Source organism: Theropithecus gelada, chromosome 5 (assembly GCF_003255815.1).
Source record: "Theropithecus gelada isolate Dixy chromosome 5, Tgel_1.0, whole genome shotgun sequence".
Classification (NCBI taxonomy): domain Eukaryota; kingdom Metazoa; phylum Chordata; class Mammalia; order Primates; family Cercopithecidae; genus Theropithecus; species Theropithecus gelada.
In genome coordinates this window covers 90743856-90770925 of record NC_037672.1, presented here as the reverse complement: position 1 = coordinate 90770925, position 27070 = coordinate 90743856, and the positions used below count along the sequence as shown (strand labels likewise).

At 36.4% G+C, this 27070-nt stretch overlaps 1 protein-coding gene across 1 annotated transcript in view; it reads right to left on the bottom strand.

Annotated features, from left to right (window-relative positions):
• Nucleotides 1-4311: 4311 nt before the first annotated feature.
• The window catches only part of LOC112624338 (B-cell scaffold protein with ankyrin repeats-like), a 32260-nt gene continuing 9501 nt past the window's right edge, over nucleotides 4312-27070 (bottom strand). Inside the window, exons 2-4 of the mRNA XM_025384829.1 lie at nucleotides 12638-12792; nucleotides 5264-5402; nucleotides 4312-4394 (exon numbers count right to left, since the gene is read on the bottom strand). Coding sequence (XP_025240614.1) covers nucleotides 4312-4394; nucleotides 5264-5402; nucleotides 12638-12792 — 377 coding nt within the window. The remainder of the gene's footprint in view (nucleotides 4395-5263; nucleotides 5403-12637; nucleotides 12793-27070) is intronic.

Genomic DNA, 27070 nt, shown 5'->3' with positions numbered 1-27070 from the left:
TGTTGTTGTTGTTGTTGTTGTGTAGCTGTGCCCTGTCCCCAGAGGTGGAGTCTACAGAGACAGGCAGGTTTCCTTGAGCTGCTGTGAGCTCCACCCAGTTCGAGCTTCCCAGCAGCTTTGTTTACCTACTTAAGCCTCAGCAATGGCGGGCGCCCCTCCCCCAGCCTCGCTGCTGCCTTGCCGGTAGATCACAGACTGCTGTGGTAGCAATGAGGGAGGCTCCGTGGGCGTGGGACCCTCCCGGCCAGGTGTGGGATATGATCTCCTGGTGTGCCTGTTTGCTTAAAGCGCAATATTGGGGTGGGAGTTACCCGATTTTCCAGGTGTTGTGTGTCTCAGTTCCCCTGGCTAGGAAAAGGGATTCCCTTCCCCCTTGCGCTTCCCAGGTGAGGCGATGCCTCGCCCTGCTTCAGCTGTCGCTGGTCGGGCTGCAGCAGCTGACCAGCACCGATCGTCCGGCACTCCCCAGTGAGATGAACCCAGTACCTCAGTTGAAAATGCAGAAATCACGGGTCTTCTGTGTCGCTCGCGCTGGGAGTTGGAGACTGGAGCTGTTCCTATTCGGCCATCTTGCTCCGCCCCCCCAACTTTTTTCAGGATTTTGTTTTTATGCTCATTCATTTATTCTCTGATGCTCTTTCTTCATGTAGATCTAAGTTTCTCACCTATATTATTTCCTTTCTTTCCCAAATAATTTCTTTTAAAATTTCTTGCTGCGCAGGTCTGCTGGTAATGAACTCCTTCATTTTTCTGTCTGAAAAAGTCCTTATTTCTCCTTTGTTCCATATTCAGGATAATTTCACTGAATACAGAATTCTAGATTGGTGGGTTCCTTTTTTTCACAATACTTAAAATATTTTACTTCACTATTTTCTTGCTTGTGTGGTTTCTGAAGAGAAATTCAACGTAATTCTTACACTCGTTTCTCTACAGGTAAGTTATTTGTTTTCTCTGACTCCTGACAAGATTTTCTCTTTTGTTTTCAGTTTTCTACAGTTCAAATGTAATATGAATAGGTGTCAATATTTTATATTTATCTTTCTTTGTGTTACTTGAGCTTCCTATATCTGTTTTGATCGCTGCCATTAATATGTAAACATTTATTGCTCTTCATTTTCTCATTCTTCTTGTATTCCAATTACATGTATGTTAGACCTTTTGAAATTGTCTCACATTTCTTAGATGTTTTGTCCTTTCTTTAAAAGACAAACAAACAAACAAAAACTTTTTTCTCTTTACCGTTTATGCTTGGGAAGTTTTCATTGACCTGTCTTCAAGTTCAATGATTCTTTTCTGACCTTTGTCAAGTCTACTAATGAACCTATTAAAGTTACTTTTTAATTTCTGATACAGTGGTTCTGATTTCTAGCATTTCCTGTTGATTCTCAAAATTTATCTCAGTTTACATAATCAATATGTTCTTTCATGTTGTCTACATTTTCCATAAGATCCTTTCATATCTTAATCACTTTTAAAATCCCTCTCCGAAAATTTCATCAACTGTGTCGTATCTAATTCTAGTCTAATGCATGCTTTGTCTCTTTAAATTGTGTTTATCTTGCTTTAGGAATGCTTTGCAATGTTTGGTTTTGGTTTATGACTAGATATAAGGTAAATAGTCCTGTAGTGAAAGAATTTATAGGAATCTGTTTAGGAGTTGGACTGTATTTAATGTTTGTTATAGCTATCGGTGCTAGTGGCTTTTTTTTTTTTTTTTTTTTTTTGAGACGGAGTCTCGCGCTGTGTCACCCAGGCTGGAGTGCAGTGGCGCGATCTCGGCTCACTGCAAGCTCCGCCTCCCAGGTTCACGCCATTCTCCTGCCTCAGCCTCCGAGTAGCTGGGACTACAGGCGCCCGCCACCACGCCCGGCTAGTTTTTTGTATTTTTAGTAGAGACGGGGTTTCACCATGTTAGCCAGGATGGTCTCGATCTCCTGACCTCGTGATCCACCCGCCTCGGCCTCCCAAAGTGCTGGGATTACAGGCTTGAGCCACCGCGCCCGGCCGGTGCTAGTGGCTTTAAATTCCTCTACCATTTTTGTTTCTGTCTCTCTTTTTGATTATGTACTTTTCTAAGTACTTTACCTAGAGAGAGTCTGGATCTTGCTGGGATTTTTCGGCTGGTTGGTTGCGTTTTTTAAACAGTAATCCACTGTCATTATGCTGGAATCCTGCTGTGGTAACCATAAGGTGGTAAGGAAGGAAAGCATTCTATATTCTTATGATTAAGTCTTAGTCTTTTAGTGACTCTTCACTGTGACTTTACAAGTGTTTTTGCTGTGGCATAGCTTCACCTAATCCCCCTTAAGTGAGACAGGAAGGCCAGAGGGAGCCACAGTGTAATGATGTCCTTTCCCAGCTGGAATGAGGCTCTGGTAAAGTGTTTTCTTCTGGAGAGTAGGCCTGTGCTATGGAGAACATGCTGGAAGTATTTCACCATGATTATTCTTCCTCTGACCCCACCAGGGTTCTATGGGATCTTTCTCAGATATTCATTGTACAAACCTGGTGGGATTCATGGAGGTAAATCCTACAAAAGTGTGGGGACCTCCTAAAACTACTGCCTCCAGGAGTTTCTCACTCTCAAACTAATCCATTCTCAGCTTGCAGACTTCCGTCAAAATTAACACTTAAGTGCTCCTACTAGTTTGTGGCTCCAGTGGCTTCTGCTCTAGGTAAGTAGATTTCAAGTGACACTCTCTTAATTCATCGTTTTCTCCAGCTTTTGGAATAGTGGATTGCCCTTGTCAGAGCTCAGAAGACAATACCCCAAAGTATGACGTCTTGGTGTGCTGCATACTTTGAACTAAAGAAGACAAAAGGGCCTCAGAAGCAAGGTCTTTCTGACCTTCCATCTTCATGTCTCCCACCCTTCTTCCTGCCCCCGATCCAGTCATAGAAGCAAGAATTCCTCTTCCCCAAGGCAGAGCATAGAAACTAGAACTCCTCTTTCCCAAAGAAAACCACGAAACCAAAAAAGGTCTCCCTTCTCTCTTCTCCCTTAAAGATCCTCATTTCAGAGAAAGCCTGCTCCATACATAGGAGGAAAGAATGTCACATAGAGAAGCCAACAAAAATCTGTACAGACAGGCCTTACTGGATCCTCCTCCCCTCAAGCTTGTTACCACTAGTTCATACTCTTTTGTTCAATCACTGTTCTACATGGCTGTTTATTCTTTGTTGAACCTAACCACAAAAATAGACAGTTTCCCCTGGGTCCTTGGGTCTTCATTTCTGAAGGCTCCTATAAATCTTTGATTAAATAAATTTGTTACGCTTTTCTCTTGTTAATCTGTCTTTTATTATAGGAGTGACACCTGTGACCCTTATGATGGTGAGAAACTAACACCTGCAACTAACACCTTCCAACTTTAGTTCTCTAATGGGCTCAAGAAACGTGGTCGATTTGTAGTTGTTCAGCTTTTTCTTGTAAAAATGGGCTCTTTACTGTTGGGGCTAAAACGATTAGTCTAAATATTACTCGTAAAACTTTTGTTTTCCTTATATATCTGTGCACATGTACTGGGTCATGATGTAAAATGTAGTTCTTACTAGTTGTTCTTAGTAGGATTCAAAACATTTCAAAATACAGTGACATGAAGCAGAGAAAATAAGGCTCTGGGCCTATTTCTGCAGAGGCATTTTCCATCCATACTCCCAAACAGGTTCAGGTAACCATCTTGAATATTGATAGAAAGCAGTCAACATTTTGGGAGAAAATTTCTCATTAATTTACAGAATACAACAGTTGAAACAAATACTTAAATAAGTTTAATTATGATAGTTGGTAAATAGTGGTTTATTTATCTATTTATTACAGATTTGTTGTTTAACCATGGAGACAATATTATGTCTTGGTATATCTTGGAAAGCATGACATATTCATTTTCTGCTTTTCTTATAATTAATTTGAACTTTGACATGTTTTATTCTTTATACTGTCCTAGCCAGTAGGTATACTGAGCAAAAATTTTTAAGTAATGTGAGTAATTATATTTGACAACTTGATCTGCTATTTGGGAAATATTATTTAAGTGCTTCTGAATCTGCAATATTGACGTTTCTATAGTGACTTTAGTCTAACTAAATTTAAATTCTGAAACTAATTAGTTAGAAAATCTTATTCATTAAACCACTTAAGAATGTGACATAATGAAGTAGGCGGCATTGAGACAAGAAAGAAAGAAAAGGAAAGAGACAGAGTTTTTCTCATTTCACTTCTACATATGCTTATCCATGACAGAAAGCAGTGTCTGAAATGTTTATAAATGTTTAGTATGGAGTTTTTCCTTCTTATAATCCAACTTCAGTCTAAGCTGTGCAAGGAAATCCATACACACGCTTTCCACACAAAGAGAAGTCTGTAAATGCTTTGCAAATAGACTGCATAATCACTATATTTTAAAAGGAATACATGTTCAAAATGTGTTTGACATGATCTTTAATTTAAAATATTTTTGCCATTTCCAAATTCATAACAAGATTGAGCATATTTTTATTTCCAAATATTTTATAAAGTTCACATTTATGAGGTTTTGTAAGATGATTTTATTCTCTGATCATGAAAAGACATCATAAATGTACAAACCAAGTAGTCTTACATTTATATTAAGATATCTGGAAATTAGTATTAGATTAATATTAGAGTTTGATTTTAGCACAATTATTGTTGCAAGTATGGTTATTCCATCTGGAATTTTAAATCTGATACAATTTATCATGCTATAAGCAAAGCTGGATAATCAAATGATTAGCTTTGTAAGTGAGATAAGGAAAAGATGAGAAGATTATATGTACAAATTGCACCATACTGATAAAATAAAGGGGAAAAAATGCTTTTCAGAGCCACAAAAATATACCAGAGACTTGGGGGAAAAAACACAGAAAGGGAAGAAAATAGAGTTTATTAATAAAACTCAAAATAAATTGCTAATCCAAATGTCACAACAAAGCACAAAATTTTAGTTATATGTTTAGTAATTGCCATATATTTAAATGCTGTCTGCTGACATATTTAAAAATGTATGATGTTACTGGATGTCATTTCATTACACAGTATACAAACTAATTTCTCATAATTTACATGTTCTTACTTTTGCAAATCCAGATTAATAATAACCACCTTGGGTATGTGAAAACTAAACACAGGAAACACCTGCAGAACAATATTAGTTTTTGTAGGGAAGTGAAACCATTTATCATAAATTTATTGGAAGGAACTCAGGATGATGTTTCATACTTATTAAATCATAAACATTCTTACCTAAAGCTTTCATGCACCAGACTTTCTTACTCCAAAGGGCTGGCCGTGTTCTAATACGCTTATTATTTGATGTAAATTCAACCTCCACAGTATCACCAATTACTTCATCTCTCAAAATTATGAATATTTCACCAGGATTCTGTAAGTTGAAAATGTAACCCATTTAAGCATTTGAAAAAGTTTACATTAGTCAAAGAACTCATTACATTTCTTTATAATTAAGGTAATACACTATCATTGAATAAGTCTTCTATGGTGTTTGTATTTTCAACTGTATCTGGAAATAAAATACATAAATGTGATTCTCACTACATTTTAAATATTATCAAATTTCTTTTTATTGGATGTTCTTTTTTTCCCTCTAATGCCATGTTTTGCAACTTAAAGAAACAGTGTGAATATGGCCTCTTCCTTTTCCTCTTGCCTCTTCCTAAATATGGCTCTCTGTACCAGGGTATACGCATCATTTCACAGACCAGCAGAAGACTATAATTCAGTTGTTAACGAAATCATTTTTCCAAATCCCTTTTTTACTCCTTTGTATAACTTGGTTTTTTAATCTATAAATGATAGAATTGAAAAAGTTTAAGATCTCTTACAATTTAAATATAATGACTTTTCTTTTAAGAAGTCTAATAGTTTTATGTTTTATGTAGTAGAAGTTCAGTGGCTACTCTTTATTTATGACAAGTGTCTGCGATGGTTTTTGAGTTGACTAAAGGTTATAGATCTAAAGTTTCTAGATTTAATTAACATGGAAGAGCCAAATCTATAAGGTGAAAAAGGTTATTGAATAACTCTTTGTGAAAAAATATTAAGAAACAATACTAGGAATGAAAGATTGGGGTTAACACAGAGAAAAGAAAGGCATAAACATTTATTATCTATTTTATACTAGAAATTATACTCAGCACTTTTTATATAAATATATTTTCTCTAATCCTAACTGAAACAGATAAACACAAAGGCATACATATAGAAAGACAAACACACACACACACACACACACACACACACACACCCCAAAATAAACAGATAAGGCTATTTCTTTTTCTCTTTTAAGAAAAGGACAACTAATATATAGAATTACATTCTGAAGTCTAATCAGAAATATTTAATTTCCAAATCCACACTACTCCTTATATCATGCTGTCAAACCCCATGAAAAAGCTAAAATAAAACATTCTTTTTATGATTATCTTAGATATCACCTTTCAAAAGCTTTCTTCAAGTCATACTAAGTTTCAATTCCATGCTAAAAAAAACAAGGATCGCACTTATATGCTCTTATAAAATCATGTTTATCAAAAAGTTACTAATTTCAAAATTCTCTTAAATGCCCCTAAGTATAAATTACTCACCAATAAAACTTACATCTTTATGCTTTATCCCAAAGAGCTTCTAACTACGTTGACGTTACAGAATCATTTCAGCTCACACAAAAATCTACTTCAGGCATTTTCCACCAGAGTCTAATACTCCCAGATATTTGTCCGCAGGGTATTTTGAACTAAATTTCTCCTCAGAATTTACAGTGCTCATTGGGAAAGTATCCTATTTCAAAGGAACTCCCACTATTCCACCTGTTGCTCTTGCCCCACACATGCAACATGCCAGAAAAGCGGGAGTGTAAGCCCTCCTGTTCCTCACATCTGCAACCTCCTCCTCGCAGGCCTCACTTCTGGCAGTTCTTTTGTTCCTGTTGTTTCTTATATCTTTAAGAGCCAAATAATGTCTTTCCATTTCACTTGGGCTCAGTTACTCAAGATCCTCTGCTTTAAAGTTCAGAGATATTTCCTGTGTGTGCATCATTCCTTGTTTAACTTTGACTTATGCCTTTCCACATCTGGCCAGTGCACATGTACTCTCCCAGTGTTTTATCCACCCAACCGACTCCCCACTCATGACTGCTTCTGACACATCAGATTCCCCATTCAGGGTCAGGCGCAGTGGCTCATGCCTGTAATCCCAGTACTTCGGGAGGCCGAGGCAGGTGGATCACCTGAGGTCAGGAGTTCAAGACCAGCTTGGCCAACATGGTAAAACCCCGTTTCTACTAAACATATGAAAATTACCTGGGCATGGTGGTGCATGCCTGTAATCCCAGATACTCAGGAGGCTGAGGCAAGAAAATTGCTTGAGTTCGGGAGGCAGAAGTTGCAGTGAGCCGAGATCACACCACAGCACTCCAGAGCGACAGAGCAAGACTCTGTCTCAAAAAAAAAAAAAAAAAGGCAGGACTCCACCTTTCAACCATTTCCAGAGAAAAGCTCTAAACAAAAGACAAGCACACTGACCACCCCAAATGAGGCACTCACATCTTCATTTGTACCTAAGGCCAGCTTCATGGGCCCATGACCTTACAGTCACACAGGGCCCCACACTTAGAAGGCCCTGTATTTGGTTTAATATTCTGCTGTAATTACTTTGACATTATAATAATTTGAACATGGTACTTTGTATTTTCATTTTGCACTGTAAACTAGGCAGCTGGGCCTGCTTGAACATAATGTTGGCATGATATTTAATTCCTTTTCTCCTTCTATATCCCCATATTTATCCTCTCCAACAATGTCCAACTCAGATCTCACCAGCCCCACAAAGTCCTCCTGCAACTTCAGCTCACAAGATTTAGAACTTTCAAAGGAACACTAGAGCACTGAATATCCATAACCATCATTTGACTGTTACTAAGAGTCATGCTCTCTACTCCTGATTAGTTTTTCATGTCTGTATCTTGCCTTTCTAGCTAGATTTTAAACATCCTAAGGGTGTTTCTGTTTTCTTATATTATTGTAGTACCTTTCAAAAATTATGCACATAAAAACATTCTGTATATAAATTTTTAAATTAAGATGGAGTCAGTCTGTAAAAAGATGACATTTTTAAATTGAGTATGCGCAGCTCTGTGCCATACTTCTCTCAGTACTCAAAGCTTCCTCTACTCCTGGGAGTAAGCACTGGCTCTTAATTATATGAGTACATTTAATTCAGTGGAGAAAATATTAGGAACCCCAAATGGTCATAAATTAGTTTTACCACTTATGAAGCTATTGTTTTGCTCCCAATCTTTCTGACTCCTCTGTGAATCCCTTATTTGGGTCAGAGCATTCAGGGAAACAATGGGTTATGACAATTATCACTTCCAAACTTTAAAGCTTGGCTACATTGGTCATAAGCCTTGAGACCTAACACAAGAGGTAAAATTTGGTCTGCAATGTTGCATTTATATCCGAGTCTCTGAGGTAGGACACAGGCATTATTTTGTGTGTGTGAAAACTTCCCTAGTAGTCCCTGTATGTAGTTTAGTTTTTGATAACCACTTACTTAAAAGAAAGAGACATCTTTTGGTCATTGTAAAACTTCACCTCTGAGAAGGCATCACTTCACAATACAGACATTTCAGGCATTAATGCACACAATCATCTTTTGCTGCCTTTACTGTATTCAGTTAAATCACAGGATTGGGCTTTAAGTTAAGGTTGGTTACCAAGGACTAGTTTGTGATTTGGTATGAGAAGTAAGTGGGTAGTGCTATTAACTTTTGTACACTGTTTTAAATTGTATTCAGAGTCAATGGATGAACTGGTAAAAAGGTAATCTCTGAGATTCTTCTAGCCCTTAAGACTCACATTCTTTCATGGCATCTCAATTTATCTCTATATTTGTTTATTACATAATCCATAGTCTGTCCTATGGGCTTGAAGACTCATATTAGGGTTTTAGCCTTAAGAGTGTGTCAATGAACAGGTCATATAAAATAAAGACCTTTATTAGGGAATATGGTGTGTGGTAGGATTCTGATTTTAAAAACATTCAATAAAATTAATATAGATCCAAATGCTGATAAAGCCACTTTAAAGGTCTTTTGTGGTTGCACGATGACTTTCAGAATTAAATTTTCTCAAGAAATCAATAAGTGACTCAACTGGTTTTTTAAATGTCTCTATCTTAACATCAGAATAGCAGCAGTGGGAAAATAAAATAAAAATAAAAGAATTAAGGTTGATTACACTAAAGGAAGTAAGAGATTTGGGGAGAAGGAAAGTTGAGAGTACAGCAGGCAGATTCTACCAAAAGGAAGGGAAAATGATACATTTAAAGATCTGGGTTTAAAGAAAATAAGCTCACTCTTAATTGTTCTTTAGGATGGAGCTACTGCTGAGAAAATATAGAAGTCATTTCTGAATCTGTGGCTAGGGATCACAAAAATAAGATTTAACCTGGACACTGTTGATATTTTTTGACCAAATGTGTAATTGTTGTGGGAGTTGTTGTGTGCATTACAGGAAGTTGAGCAGCTTTCAGAGTTCTACCCACTAAATGCTAGTAGCAATCCCCCAGTTATGACAATCAAAAATGTCTGCAAGCTTTGCCAAATATCCCCTGGGTAGAGAGTGTCAAAATCACCTGCATTGGAGAGCCACTGCGTTGGGGGTGTTTGCCAGAGTAAAGGACTGCACAGGGAAGAGAAGTTACTAAAAAATAGACCAGGTCTAGTTCTGGTTTTGGTGTAATTTCAATGAAAGAGTACCTTACACGTGGACTTTTCATCAGGGAGATAAAATTGGGTGAGATTCATTTGAACAGTGGATGCATTTGGGAGACCTAGAACTCACATCTCTCATGGTCAATTAACCCACACAAAAAAAATCAAGAGGCATATGCCAGAAAAACAAATGTCTTGGCCCATAAACAAAGAAAAGTTAAAAAAAAAATACTAAAACAAGAAAAGTGTGCCAGTCATACAGAAAGTAAAAGAAGAGGTCAAATTAAGAAGCAGATTGGAACTGCTAAAACTCGCCTAGGTATTTCTCAAAGACACAGATAATTAACTTACATAAATAGGACAATGGAGGGATATCTTCATTAGTGCATGGGGAAAAAAAAGTTAAAGAAATAAAGTAAAATATTTTTCTGCTGTTTGAGAAGTGGCACAAAATTTTCAAGGTCTAGGAAATCCAAATTTGTGAAAAAGAGCAGTGCTAGGAAGAGTGACAAGGCAGAGGAATCAATATTCTCAAGCTCCAAGGGTCACAGGCAGTAGCAACAGCACCCATTGCCTTAATTAACGATAGACTAAAGTTAATGCTCCAGAGCAGATGAGGGCACAGAGAAGAGAATTTCTCTAGGAGGCAGGTCCATAGACCTCAGCAATTCCACAGCAAGAGCCAGCAGCAGGAATAATTTAAACTAACTCCCTTTTCATCAGGGAGAATGAAAATTATGCAACTATAAAGAACTCATAGTCAACCCAGTGTTAGCATGCTGGAAACACAAAACTAAAAAGAGAAATTAACAGGGTTTGAATATACTGGATGTAAATCAGGTACATCTTAAAGAAGACCTGGTGACTGACTGAGTTAGTATTGTAAAATTTCTAGATTTTTTAGGATGATAGGGAAACGTCAACTATCATTTCCTTAAGGCAGTAGTCTTAAGTAGTCTCTATTCACGGATTACTTGGAATACTTCTCAGAAATGAATTGGAGTTCAAAGGTTGTGCTTTCAGACAGTTGCCATAGGCTGAAAGTTGTCGTGGCAAGTCTGAAACATGATTTTCACTCAGTGGGTAAAAGTGGTCTTTTCTATGGTGGTTGGCAATAGTCTTATGGATTCAGACTAGGTTCTGAAAATCTAGGTTCTGAAAACAACAAAATCTTGTCTGGGATAACTATTTTTGGTCCGATGATTAGCTTACTTTGATGAGAATGTGGGGCTGGCAATAAAATAACTTTGTATAGCCTTTTAAATGTTTAGGATTCTTTAAAAAGTGGGGAACCTAAAAGAAATTTTATATTGAAATAATTTAAATCCAAGAGTCTGAAAGAATTACATCAATGTCAATAAAAAAACAGTCCATGATTCTCCTACTGAAAAAACCCTTATCTAACTAGCTATCTACATAATACATCTTTGCTTAGATAGCAGTGAGGTTTGATTTTGCGACTGATTTCTTTGAAAATTTAGTAAGAGAAGGGTCTTATAGTGCTTGAATTTTACTGTTGCAGATATTTTTAAAAGCAGCTACTTAGACTCGTATAACTCCTGTTGAACTACTTTTAGTTTCAGAGGGTTTTCTTTTTTCTGCTTTGATTTCATCTACTTGAGAGTAGTTGCCATTTTTTTATTACACTTCTTTTCTGTCTTTTCCATTGTTTCTGACTCAGTAGGAGCCACGAGTTCTGACTGTTTAGCCTGATCTCCTTCCTTTAAGTTCTGAGTCCTTGTAATTTTTCTTTGCCTGATCATCTGTGTCAGTTTCTCACACCTGTATAGTTCAGTCTCCTGGGGTCTCTAAGGTAGTGTCAAAGCATTTTTTTGTTCCTCTGGAACTGAGAACAAATAGCTTAAAACAGCAATTCTTCTGCTCAGGCATGGGGTAAGGGTCTAGAGAGTGAGGGTGAGGAAACTAAACTTTACCCCTCTACACAGGATATTCCACTTCCATCAGGACCACTGATACCAGTAGGATCAGGAGACCCACCCAAAGGTCAGTGAGCCCCTGTTACTGGCTTCTATCAGAAAGACTCCTTCAGGCAACTCCCATAAGGCTCTCCTGTATATCTGCCTCTTTATACTCAAGGATGCCACAAACTGAGGCCCAGCATCTTTTTCTTGTCCTAAGATTATGTAGTCAGAGATTTGGAAAGGCTTATTTTAGTGGTTCATTCCAAGCAAGATTTAGGAGGAAGACATGCTGGGAACATACATTCCTACAGTCACCTGCCCAGAAATCATCCCCCCACATTATACTCTTACTTCCTGAAGGACCATCTCATCTAACTTTTATGGTATTTCCACTTAATGTCAGCCTTTAATACATGTTTCATCATTGAAAAATTGGTGTTTTAAAATTCTATCCAAGGGTATGTTTTTAGAAAAATAGATCCTTAACCTATTTAATGTGAATCTAAATTTATTTTAATTAGCTTGATAGCTATGGCAATTGTACATCTATTTGCAAAATGTGAAGTAACAGTTGATAAAATTAAGCTTCCATATAACCTTCACTATTTAATTTTTCAACAATTATGTAACAAATGCCTATTAATTCAATTATAATCCAGTGTGTATCAAATGCCTACTAATTGCCTAAGTTCAGAGGATAGCCATGAACAAAGTAGACAAAAATGACAGCTATGTTGGAGTTTGCATTCCTGTGTAATACAATATCTATTAAAAAATAACAGGTGGGCTGGATGCGGTGGCTCATGACTTGTAATCTCAACGTTTTGGGAGGCTGAGGCAGGAGGATTGCTTGAGGCCAGGAGTTAAAGACCAGCCTGGGCAACATAATGAGATCCTGTCTCTACAAACAACAACAACAACAACACAATGGGGTCACTAAAATAACAAGGTATCTTTACTGACCTCACATGGAATTTCAGCAGGAAGCACCACTGCTAGTGGTATGGTGTTTCTTGAAGCTTCTGGCAGTTCTTCAATTTCTTTTCTCTCACTTATTTCCCCAGAATGTTTTACTTGTAGGTCTGTTGGAATGTTGACCTCAAGGTAGTCTTCAGAATCTAGAGAAAATTTTATGAATGTAGATTATCATATAACTAAAGCCACAGTATTTCCTCCATTGTTATAAAGACTAATTGCTGAACAACCAATTTAATATATGGGAAAACCGAACTGAGTTTAAGATAGCTGAAATAATTGAACCAATGTTAATAATTAAAATAATGCTTCACAATTTAACTAGTTTTATAATCAGTATGACTAAACTAAATCAACTATGTAATACTATGTTCATCTACTAGTTAAGTGTTTTCCAAAAAATAGAATCCAGTCACCATTTATATTTTCTCTTAATATTAAAACAGTAGATCTGTAAAACATAAAACCATTTGTTTTCCATGATGGTTATTAAGGATATTTAAGTCGGAACAATTTAAATCAGAATAGTTATTTGCCCCTTACATATTTCTAATTTTAAAAAACAGAAAGCACAATTATGGGACAATCACTAAATAAATTAAACTAGTATTTATTTCTGGGATATACTAGTTTAATAGTGAAATACTAGTACTCATCAAAATGTTAATGCATTCTATGGAAATAAGTGTCTATATCAAATAAATTGGGTTTCCTTATATCAGTATTACTAAGAACACTGAAATATGCTAATGTAAATGTCAAATCTCAAAGAAGGAGTATAGTATCTGATTTTAAAAATTTTAACAGTAATTTAGCATTTAGTTTTAATCATTAAAACATTGTTCTCTATTCGGGAAAAAATGTGTTAAGAGAAATAGATAATGTTTTATTATTATTCAGTGTCTCAAAGCCCAAAATGTTTCACTAGGGCACAGAACCAATGCGGCTAAAATTAAGACTCTTGAAATGAGAAGGTCACATCTATAAACTCATGTCCACCCAAAAGCAGCCCTCAAACCCCTCAAGAAGGGAACTGGAATAAAGAAAAGCAGCTCCTGACAGTTGGAAACTAACCTGGCACCATGAGAATGCCTTGGTTTTCTGGAAGCCATCCTGGCACTCAGAGGCAGAATCTGGTTTTCTACTGAGCACGAGCAACATCAAAATTAGACAAGGCCACTCTGTCACCATGATGAACCAAGAGAGGGACAAGACCACGTTGTAATCATGTCAGAATCTAGACACTGCCCAAACCACAAAAATGACCAAGTTCTGGCTAGTACGAATGACTGTTTCTTTAGCAATTCCGGCCTCATCTCATTTCTCCTGCCCTCTACATGGTGTGATCCACTCCTCCTAGTTTGTCTGGGAATTTCCTGGTTTGGGCTCTGAAAATGCCTTGCCCTAGGAAACCCCTCACTCTCAAGCAGACCAGAAAAGTTGGTCCCTCACTTCCAAGTAGAGTCATTAATATTCCATTAATATGTCAAATCATAAAATTACACCTGCTTCTTGATAGCAGGCAAACTATATCCAAGCTCTGCTTCCTTGAACCCTCCCTCAAATCACTTAACACAAGTCTAAATCTTCCAAGTCCTTTCTAACGCCCTTTTCCTGAGATACCCCATGGTTCTCCCTGATGTGCCTTCTCTTTATTGCAACAAGAAAAAACATCCAAACACTTCAAGTGCAGGTACCTTCCTGGTGGTCTTTGGCTAAGCAGCATTGACAGGGTAAAAAGATAGAGTCAAAGGCAGTAAGAGAAGTCACCAGCTTCACATAGGTAATTCTATCAGCAAAGCAGAGTAACAAAAGAGAGCCTCCCTTGAGAGGGAGGAGCTGTCCCCACGCTGTGTCTGAAAAGGAAAGTTTTCTTGTTTTCTTCTGTCTTATGAAAGTTGCAGAACTAAGGCACAAAAGCACCTAGGATTTCCAGCTTGCTCTCAATACTAGTCTTGTTTGAAATGAAAAACAGACCTCATTTCACTAACAATTTAAAACACTTTCATAAGCAATTTCTCTCTCTCTCCCTGTCTCTCTCTCTCTCTCTCTTTCTCTCTCCCCCTCCCTCCTGTCTTATACCCACACACGTAGACATACACAAATCAAAATAGTGAAAGGATGTATAAAACTGGCTCAATACTTTTGTGAGTTTGTAGAAAAACTAAGAAATGGATTTTATTTAATACACCTTAAAAGGAGAAGTCATTCCACCATGGCAGTATCCAGGATTTTCTGCTAATTCTTCTGATATTAGGTAAAAAAAAAAAAGTTATTTTATTTACCCTGGGTACATAACAACAAATGTACAAAAAGACTTATCTCTATGAATATTCACAGAAGTAATGTTTGTAATGGAGAAAATTGGAAACAATCTAAGAAATAAGGAATAAAATAAAAACGTGATAAAAGTTGACACTAATATTTCTATCAAGGAGTATTTAACAACAAGCAACAAGTTTATGCTATAACTGAAAAAAATTCAAGTTAAAAAATTGTCAATTTAGTAGGTTTCCATTCTAGTAAAATAAAAACTGTACATGTACAGAGCTGTGTGGAGGGAATTAAAGACATAGACTTGAATGAATGAGAATAGACTAGCCATATATGTGTGTATATATATATAACCCAAAAATATTGAGTGGTTATTTCTGGCTTGTGGGTCATGTGTAATTTACTAAATAGGTATAAATATATAATATTAATACCATCTAATAATACCACATATGTAATATACATTCTGATTTTTCTACACTGAAAATGTATTTATTTTACAGGTTTAAATTATGTATGTCCATTTAATTCAAGAGAGGAATGAAATGATGAAGATTGCAGACTGAGAACATGTATCTATTTTCCTATTCTACAACATATAAATGCAATAATAGAAAAGATTATTTTTAAGATAATGAATGTATTAAAGCACTAGAAATTCATAAATGGTGCAATTACATAAGAACAAATTTTGAGGAGTTTCTCAAAGATAAAAGTTAATCTGGAACTAAATGAACAGAGACATCACAACAGAGAAAACGGAGCCCAAAACACGTTTGGAAAAGACAACTTAAGATAGAAAATTCGTTTTCCAAAACTAATTATTTTCCAAAACTAAATAAACCACAAACTTAAAATTCAAAAAGCAGAAGAAGGTCCTGGGACAAAGATAATGTTAATAAGTTAAAACCTAATTTGGAACAGAGATAACTGGGACTTTCCTAGCTGCTACTTCTACGGAGCAAAAGGAAGTTTTGCTTTTGCCCTAAGAATAAAACTAGACTATTTTAAAACAAAATTAGCTAGTACTGGGACTAGATAAGGGAACAGAATGGAACCTGATGTACTTACCACCCTTCCCAAAGACAACAGAGAAAGAAAAACTGATAAGAGAAGGGGTAACTGCCGCATTTTTTTCCCAAGGGTTAAATTTGTAAGCTTGGCTCTCTACTTTACAGGTGTTTTGACCAGGAGATTCATAGGAGCAACAACTATTAACTGACAGTGATCCTCAACTAAAAATTTAAACCGCCACCCAAGATTATCCTTCTGCTCTCCTTCTACGTTATCGCTCACCCAAATTCACTCACTCTTCCTCTGAGGCACCTTTTCTTAGCAACACCCTAGTCGAACTTCACACCTCTATATCTCTAGTGCATACAATTGTGCCTGGCACATAGTAGAGACTTAATAAATACTTGTTGCCTGCTTTAATAAGCAAATAAATCCATGCCTAGTTAGGTTTCCATAAATGACTTATGTTTCAAGGACAGTAACTTATTTTATCTACCACATGCCTTGCTCTGAAAAAGGCTTAAGGACATATTATGGCTGTTTCGATGTTCTATCCAGATCATTCAAACCTTCTCCACATCAGCAATAAAGTTATTTTGCTTTCTTATCATTTGTGTGTTCACTGGAGTAGCACTTTTAATTTTCTTCAAGAACTTTTCCTTTGCATTCACAACTTGGCTAACTGTTTGGAGAAACAATCCTAGCTTTCTGCCTATATTGGCTTTCAACATGCCTTTCTCACTAAGCTTAATCATTTCTAGCTTTTGATTTTAAGTGAGAGATGTGTGACTCCTCCTTTCACCTGAACACTTGGAGGCCATTGTAGGCTTATTAATTGGCCTAATTTCAATAGTGTTTTGTCTCAGGGAATAGGGAGGCCCAAGCAGAGGGAAAGAGATGGGAGAATACCGAGTCAGTGGAGCAGTCAGAATACACAAAACATCTATTGTTTAAGTTCACTGTCTTGTATGGGTGCAGTCCACGGCACCCAAAACAATTCCAATGGTAACACCAAAGACCATTTGTCACAGATCACTACAACAGACATAATGATAATGAAAAAACTTTGAAATAGTGCAAGAATCACCAAAATGTGACACAGAAACGTGAGGCAAGTGCATACTGTTGGAAAAATGGTGCCAATAGACTTGCTCAACAAAAGGCTGCCACAAACCTTCAATTTGTAAAAAATGCAGTGTCTGTGTAGCACAAAAAAGCAAAGCACAGGCCGGGTGCGGTGGCTCATGCCTGTAATACCAGCACTTTGGGAGGCCGAGGCAGGCAGATTTCTTGAGATCAGGAGTTCAAGACCAGCCTGGCCAACATGGTGAAACCCCGTCTCTACCAAAAAATACAAAAAAGAAAAAAAAATTAGTTGAGTGTCATGGCACACACCCGTTATCCTAGCTACTCGCGAGGCTGAGACAGGAGAATTGCTTGGGCCCAGGAAGCAGAGGTTGTGGTGAGCCTATATCATACCACTGCACTCCAGCCTGGGTGACAGAGCAAGACTCCCTCTCAAAAAAAACCCCAACCAAACAAACAAACCAAAAGACACCCAAACGCGAACGCAAAGCAGAACAAATCAAGGTATACTCATATTAAGTGCAATAATAAAAATATTTTATATTCTAATGAGTTTTTACAGTTTATCAAGACTTTTACCAACACTGTATTTCATTCTGAACACACACTTAAAAATATAATCCCTGTCCAGTGATGGATTACTGAATTTCTGTCAAACATTTAAAACTATTTGTAGACAGTTCTTAAACTCTGTAGCTCAGAAACTGTTTCTCCCCAGTAAAATGTGAAGTCAAATAGAATCTTTCTCTCCTCTTCTAACACTTTTCTAAAAAGTGCAGAGAATACAGTGTTTTGCATTAAACAGACATAGAAAACTAAAAAGCAGATAGAATTAACCTAGGAATAAAGTGACAGAGCCATAAGTAGTAAATTCAATAGAAAAATCCAAATTTCCCAAAGTAAATAAATGACAACGTTTTCTGGCCAGAAAATGAAACTTCACTGTTGTTTAGATAACAATTTGAGTTAATTTTCTTTTCTGTAAGTTTTAAATAGCTTAGAAGGTAATTAGATAGACATAATCATATATATACACACACACAAATTTTATTGTGTATATATACACACACACATTTTTAATATATAGTATGTTAATACATACATTATCTATATCTCCATGTCCTAAGAATATGAGTGTTTGTATACATATGCTTATATATTTGTGTGTGTGTGTGTGTGTGTGTGTGTGTGTGTGTATCTTCATGTCCTAACTAAAAACACCACCACCACTGTATGTTCATTGTTAAGCTAAAGACATGTATTAGGCATTCAGGTGGTTGGCCTCCTCAGAAGTGGGTCTTAAACTTAAAATGGTGAAGAGAAGAGAGAGAACATTCTAGCCATTGGACCTATATTCTCATAACTCCTTTCTCCAGTCTCCATGAGATCGAGGAAGTGACTAGCACTTAATAACTATTGGTAAAATAAATGCAGTATTGTATTTCAACTGGACATACTTCAAGGAGATGAGGTTGAAAGAAGCGGATTAAGAGTACAAAAGTACCAAACCTCTCTTTGAGAAAGGCCTACCTGCAGTTGTCATGAGACTCAGGGAAGTAATAACAACTTTAATGTTTCCATTTCTGGTATTGCCTTCAGTATACTACAGGTTTTTACATGTAGCTGTGGAACCTAGTGTGATAGGCTTAAGTAAAGTACAAGGGGCTAAGTGCAGGAAAGTAAGAGCAAGGCATGTATATCCAGCCCCAGTTGTCTTCGTGGCTCAGCAAATAAGGGGATAAGCCTATGAAGCAGCTAGAACTTGGGGAGTGATTGTATGGCTGAAAGGGAGAGGTGGGAGGATGCTAGAAGGGCCTGAACAAGATCCTGGAAAGAGAGACTAGGAAGAGAATGAAGGGACATCCATCTCTAATGCCTAAAAGTTAGAGACACTTGCCTTTGCAAAGAGTATGAAAAAGAGGCTGTACATTAAAATTACCTATGTTTAAGTAACAATGGAATTGTTTTGTTCTGTTTTGTTTTTACTATCACGATTGAATAGCTACATTAAATAATAAAGCATGAAGCAATTAATAAAAGAATATTACTCTTCACTTTAAACTGCATGCCCTTGACGCTGGATTGTATTTCTCTTATATCTCAAGTGCATGACTGTATTATCTAAGAAAATGGATCTAGTGCCTAATCTTTCCTTTCCCAATGTAGCAAGGTAAACCTTAAGTTACTGTGTAGAAACTGGAGTGTTTTTAGTGATGACTTCTACCTAGAAAGTGAAATGGAAGCCATAATTAATTTAATGCCTAAAAGAAAAAAAATTAAAATATGGATTTGATCTAAAATGAATACCGGAGGCCATGGCGGACAGGAGGCAGGACTAGAGTGCAACTCCAAACAGAGCAGCAAGCGGGGGCTCACATTGTGAATTTTAGCTCCAGATTAACTGCAAGAACAAACCAGCAATCCCGAGAGGACCCACAGACCCTCTGAAGGAAGCGGACTGCTCCTGCAGGACCCAGGAGACCGCCCCTCCCAAAACTGTGAGTGCCCCAACTGCGGAAGTGGGAAAGGGAGACCCTCCTCTCCCTAACACACACCCCCACTGGAGAAGCTGAAGATCTGTTTGCGGGAGAAATGTCCAACTTTCCCTGACTGAGTCAATTTGGAGAGCAGAGCGAAACAAAGGTAGAGGAGGCAGCAGAAAGAACCTGGGAGCTCACTGGGTCCCCAAGCAGCCATTCCTCGCTGGCGCCAAAGGGATCCATCAGGAAGATGGCCAGAGGATCGGGGGTAAAACTCCATTGGGAGAAGGAATTCTCTAGCTGAACTTTGTAACAATTTGAACCGGGCAAGAAGCCTCCTGGCCAGAACTCAGGGGAGGGAGCAAATACGGCAAAATCGTGGAACCAACCCAAATGCCCATCAATCAACAAGGGGCTAAAGAAACTGTGTGAGATATATATGATGGAATACTACACAGCCATAAAAATGAATGAATTAACAGGATTTGCAGTGACCTGGATGAGACTGGAGACTTTTATTCTAAGTGAAGTAAATCAGGAATGGAAAACCAAATATCATATGTTCTCAATGATACTGGGAGCTAAGCTGTGAGGAGACAAAATATAGGAATGATGCAATGGATTTGGGGGACTTGTGGGGGTGAGGGATACAAGACTACAAATACAGTGCAGTGTATATTGCTTGGGTGATGGGTGCACCAAAATCTCACAGATCACCACTGAAGAACTTACACATGTAACCAAATACCACCTGTACCCCAATAACTTATGGAAAAATTAAAAATAACAATAGTTAAAAAAAAACAAAAAAAGACTATAAAAAATTAAAATAAATACCCCAAACTTCTTGTAAATATGAATAACAACTAACAACTATTGAACATTGACTATGTGCCAGTACTATTCTTAGTGCCCTGCATATAATAACTCACTATACACACACACACACACACACACACACACACACACATACTCTGCCAACCCAAGAGTCAGGCAACAATATTATCCTCATTTTATGGATTTCTTTGAACAAATATTTACTAGCCAACTATGTACCAGGTGCTATTCAGGATGCAGAGGACATGGTGGTAAACCTTCCTTCATAGGACTTGCAATCTGATAGGGGGAGGCAAACAATATACGAGTAAAATCTGGAGCGCAGCAGATGCTGACAAGGAGTGTGAGGAAAAGGGACAGGGGTTGCCATTTTTAATAAGGAAAATAAGGTTCTGAGCAATAAATGAACTCTTTCAAGGCCACATGGCTAGTTATTGCTGAAGTCAGGAGAATACTTAGCTAGTCAGACTTCAGAGAACCTTGATCACTACTAGGTATGGTTTGGCTCTGTGTTCCTACACAATTCTCATCTCGAATTGTAATCCCCAGGTGTTGAGGGAGGAATCTGGTGGGAGGTGATCAGATCATGGGGGTGGTTCCCCCATGCTATTCTCAAGAAAGTGAGTCAGTTCTCATAAGATCCGCTTGTTTAAAAGCGTAGCACTTTCCATGCCCTCTTTATCTCCTGCTGCCATGTAAGATATTCCTTGCTTCCCCTTCACCTTCCACCATGATTTTAAGTTTTCTGAAGCCTTTTTGGCCATGCAGAACTGTGAGTCACTTAACCTCTTTTCTTAAAAATTACCTCATCTTGAGTGTTCTTTATAGCAGTGTGAAAACAGACTAATACACTACCCTATACTGTTTCCCAACCCACGGTTTTATCCATGCATACAGCAGCCATTTTATCACAGGAATTATCTGATGGAATCAAAAATGCAAAATTTTCACAGCTGTTAAAAACAACATATGGCCCAAATCTCTAGCAAAAATGTCTAAGGCATTAATTCTTACCATAGCATAAGATTATACCTATTTGATATGCATTGATGTTTTAGTTAGGATTGCTAATTTACATAGAAGTGGCAATAATGAGTAAGTCAGTATGTTTATCAATTCTTGTTTCTCACTGAATTATCTCACAAGGATGATTTACTTTACAAAGAATTCCCAGAGGCAGTTATATGTTGTCAATTGGTTTTCACTGCTAGAGAAAATAATTATTTTTATTGTGTCAAACGTGTAATCCTTACTAATAGGTAATAAGGATTCTTCTTGGTCTAAAATGAGTTTGAAAAAGACAGGTAAATATCTCAGTTGTTTTCCCTCAAGTAGCTTCAAATTCTTTACAATTATCTAAAAGGTACCTGAATTTTGACAGCAGGCTTTTTTTTTGGCATGTTTTTCAGAATATTAATCAACATGTTAATCTGATATATTTAGGAATATTTTCATAAAAGTTCAAGGATGCCATACCTGGGGATTTTATTTTAACTTGTAAATTTAAAATATCTCACTGCTATATGTACATAAAGAACTTGGTGATGTAGTATCTTTTTTAATTTTTAATTTTTAACTTTTGTTGTTACATAGTAGGTATATATATTGACGGGGTATGTGAGCCGTTTTGGTACAAGCATGCAGTGCATAATAATCACATCAAGGAATGGAATAGTATTTAGTTTCATATTTTCATGTGACTAGGTAAAAGGATTTTGAAACTGCTTGCTTCCATATAAAGCAACCTTCTAAAAAATATTTTAATTTCCTTTCACTTTCTCAGAAATATCATATATATAAGTATGTCTGATCCTCAGCTTAAAAAAATTGTAGAAACTGAGTTTACTCACCTTTGAGACAGATATAAGTTTTGTTTATCCCCTCATTTATTCAGTAGGATATGTTAAATTTAAAAAGGACCTGTTCCAGTTAGGTCTAGGAACATTTTCCTTCAGTATTACTGTATTGATAGATAAAGCCCTAAAAGAAGCTTGTTTGGGGTTGGTGTAAAAGTAAGGTAATAGGTACTGAGTGTTGACTATGTCTCAAATGCCCTATGTAGAAATTTATATCCATAATCATATTTAATCCTCACACTCATCCCAAGGGACGCAACCATTTTATTCTGAGAAGAATTACGATTTTACTGAGAATTGAGTTTTTAAAAAGTTAATAAATTGTCATAAGTCACAAAGCTTCACTTAAACCCAGGTCTGTCTGACTCCAAACCGTCTGCTCTTGGTCACAAAGTCATACTTTGCACTGAGGGTAAAAGACCTTTGGTAGATCCACCTACATCTTGTCCTTCCTCAGCCTCACACAAGAGAAGTTCTAGCAAGTGGGCCTTGTCAGCAGACTTGCTTGTGCTCTGAGATAGGAAGGGCCCTCATGACCCACCTGGTTTGCTTCATGTGTGACCATGCTCTCCCATTCCAGCCATTCCAAACTTCTCACCAGTTCCAGAATATAACCACAATCTTTCTTGTATTCTTCCATGTATGCTCTTCTGTTTTGCCTGTTGTGCCTAACCCCATTTTTCCCTGTAATTACTTTTCAACACTCATATGAATGTTGCTTCTAGTGGAAGATCCTTTTTCACATGGCAATAGCTCTTTGGATGCACTGCACCTCATTAGAACTATTGTCACATTGCATTACATTATTTACATATTATTTACTTTCCTGTCCCTTTCATTAGATAGTGATATCTGGAGGTCCATAATCAATCATCTTTGGATCCACCTAAACGTCACAGGATTAAAGGCCTGCCACATAGTAGAAGCTCAGTAAAAGTCCACCGATTTGGCTAAAACCATTATTTAGTGGATAAGCAGCCAAGCCAATGGGAAATACATGTATTCCAAAAGAACGCAATTTCTCTTGTAGCCATATATTTATTTATTTATAAATATTATCATTGTTATTTTTTGAGACCGAGTCTTGCCCTGTCACCCAGGCCAGAGTGAAATGGCGCGATCTCAACTCCCTTCAACCTCTGCCTCCCAGATTCTAGCGATTCTCCTGCTTTAGCCTCCTGAGTAACTGGGATTACAGGTGTGAGCCACCATGCCCAGCTAATCTTTTTTTGTATGTGTGTATCTAGTAGAGACAGGGTTTCCCCTTGTCGGCCAGGCTGGTCTCGAACTCCTGACCTTGTGATCTACCTGCCTCGGCCTCCCAAAGTGCTGGGATTACAGGCATGAGCCACCATGGCCTGCCGTAGTCATATATTTAAAAGAAAATTATGCAAAGACAATATATTAGACACAGAAAATATGAATTTTCTGGTTTATGGAAAAAGCATCACGAATATCTAAGTGGTTTCCAGGGTTATGGGAAAGCATTCCTAACATTTGAATATAATAATAAAGGAAAAAAAGATAAAATATGTAATAGTAATGTTTCAATTAACAATGTGAAAATACAGCCCAGAGATCAAAAGGATAATATAAAGAAAGTGTCTGAATGCATTATGATCAGAGTAATCTGGTATGATTAATATGCTCTTGAAGAAGGCACTATGGGGCACCATTTTACATCATTGAATCAAGATTAATATAGTAGAATATTTAGCAAAAAAGTACAAAATAGGGAAGTAATATTGATAACGAAAAATAAAACTAAACCTTACTATAATAAGACCAAAGAGGAAAGTTGGTGTACTAAGATGGTACATTAAAAAAGTGGACACTATTTTTTGTTTGAAATTTTGAAATGTAAAGCCTAAAATGAAAGGAAATACATTTTTGTATGAAAAAGAAAATATTTCCAATAAAAAATTCAGAAAATCATTTACTTTTTTAAAAGTTTTAAATTTTCTAAGTATTACTATACTGTTCAGACAGAAAAACTTTCTAAAGCTCATTTAGCATGGGAAGATAACTGCAATTGGATTCAAATAAAATAAATTGCAACTTTATATGTGTAAATCAAGAAATGATGTCTAAGATATTAAATATGTTAAATTGTGACACTCTTGTTAAACCTAGAATGCAGAGGTGCCAAATAAAAGCTGAGAATCTCTCATGACTGAAAATAAAGGTGATGAAGAAAGGGAAAATTCACCACCTGTGACAGGATTAGCTCAGCTGTCCATGTGTCCAGGTTTTTATATTTCAAGATGACAATATTGTCACCTCAGATTTCATCCTAGACTCTGAAATATAAAAACTCAAACACATAGATTAGACTTGAGTACGTATATATCTAAGAAATTAGAAGTGATCTAGTTCTCTCCGAGTAGCCTAAAAATTATTTTTTCAAAGTCAAACCAAAATTTGTTCAAGAGTGTAGTTGCTTGAAATGGGGATGCTGGAAGTATTTGGTCCACATTCCAGCTCTGTTACTTTGTCCTCTGTTCGTGTATTTACTTAAAAAGGAGAATAGTACTAGTGACTGCACCTAATGTTTTTGTGACAATTAAACTTTAAAATGTGTAGGAAGTTCTTATATTGGTGTTCGGCTCATAGAAATTTATTAATGAATGTTATAAATTAATTTTTAAATGGAAGGAATAAAGGAATTGATCAATTATGAACAAATAAGGGAAGAGAAATCACACACTCTCTTGTCTAAGTGCTACTGCCATTTGGCTTAGAACTTTGGAAAGGAGAAACCAGTGTTCTGACTCAACATGGGTTCTACCAGATTCTTCCCCACTTCTAGACCATGGGAGTTGCACAAAGAATGCAAGGTGTCAGAATTTCAATTTCACAATCTGTCAAATAGCAATGTTTGAGGAGATATTATCTGAGACCACGTTTAATGCTAGAACTGGTTTAATATTTATAAGAAAGGTTTTTTAAAAATCTTTCATATGAAGTCTCAGAAAATTCTTCATATACATTTATAACTTCTATTTTTCACAACAATTCATCTGTGAGTTGCTTATCTATAAAATTTTTGCTCCTCCCTACATCAACATATTGAACAACTCTGTGTAATTAAGATATTACCATTTGAATCTATGCTTTCATTATTTTGAATTATTCATTCCAAACTGGAATCTTTCATTGGAGTTCAACTTTGATTTCAGTGAGATTTTCATTTCTCGTGGAACAGTTGTCAATACATCATTTCTGAGCCAAAGGCAAAATTTGAAATCCTGGCCTGTCATTTCAGATTTTGTTTAATTTAAAAAAAGATTATTCACATATTCATTTAAGTTTAGTCTTATAATTTATACCTTGCTTTTTCCTCTAACATATTGTGATTTTGTTTTAAAACGTTTGTATGTACATATTTGGCAAGTACTCTCTCAACTTTTAAACAGTTTATATTCTGCACAATCAGAATTATATATGGAATGAAATATGCCAAAATGTTAACAGTGATTGCCTCTGGGTATTGTCATTCTAAGTGACATTTTCTTCCTGCTTCTTTTATGTTCTCTGTACTATTCAGATTTTTTTAAAAATGAATATGTATTATTCTTATAATTAGAAAAATAAAAAGCTTTTAAATATACACATAATTTAATTTTAGGCTGGGCACGGTGGCTCATGACTGTAATCCCAGCACTTTGGGAGGTTGAGGCAGGTGGATCACGTAGGCCAGGAGTTTGAGGCCAGCCTGGCCAATATGGTGAAACCGTTTCTTTACTAAAAATACAAACATTAGCTGGGCATGGTGGTGCATGCTTGTAGCCCTAGCTACTTGGGAGGCTGAGATGTAAGAACTGCTTGAACCTGCAAGGTAGAAGTTGGAGTGAGCTGAGATCTCACCACTGCACTCTAGAGTGAGACTTTCTCCCAAAATACATATTTTTTCTTTAAATTTAAAAATTATTGTCCATAATTCAAAGTCAGGTGTCATATATTTATTGAGATTAAATATGCTATAAAATTAAATATTTGAAATTATATAGTAGCTATCTTGGAACGAATATGGGAAGAAAGCAATTGTGTATCTCCTTTGTCCTAGTTTCTAAAAAGTTATGAAAACCTAAGAAACAATTACACATTAGATATAAATCACACTTTCTCATATTCCAAAATAAGTTCAATGAGTTGTAATGAACTTGGCCAGTTGAACAAAAAAATAATTATTGCATATGGTGCTGGTCATTGTGAATAATGAAGCAATGATTCAGACAAATCCTCCCTGCTTAAGAATTGAAGGGATGATAAAGCATTTATTAGGGGATAGGGTAGCATAATGGGGCTGAAAAATACAGGTTCTCAATTTCCATAATGTTAGTCAAATTGAATTCCTACAAAAGTACTTGAATAGAAAGTAATGTTGAATAACAGTTAAGCTTCCTTTTATGGGAAGCTATTAAATGGATTGACGAGCATTACTCACCTCCCTAGAAATACATTTTGTAGCATTATGATACTATTAATAGTCAAAAAATTCAGATATGAGATGAGCTTTAGAGGTGCACTTGTGATGGTTTCCATATATCTTAATATTTCTCTTACAATCAAAAGGAAATCATAATTGCCTCGTAAAGAGCACAACCATAAACATTTAATGAATATAGTTCCTGAAGAAAACCATGTAATTTCAACCCTTCTATTATGCAACTTACAAAATGGGATATTAAAATTTTCAACTCTCTCAATATATGAGAATATTAAGACACTAGTAAAAGTAATTTGAAATCAGTCGTGAAAACTTAAGGTTAAAAATACATATCCTCGATAAATGAGTGTAAATGAATTCTCATTTGGTGATATCATAAAATGTCTGACTTTTAAAATCTTAATTTCTTAATTTAGTTTAAACT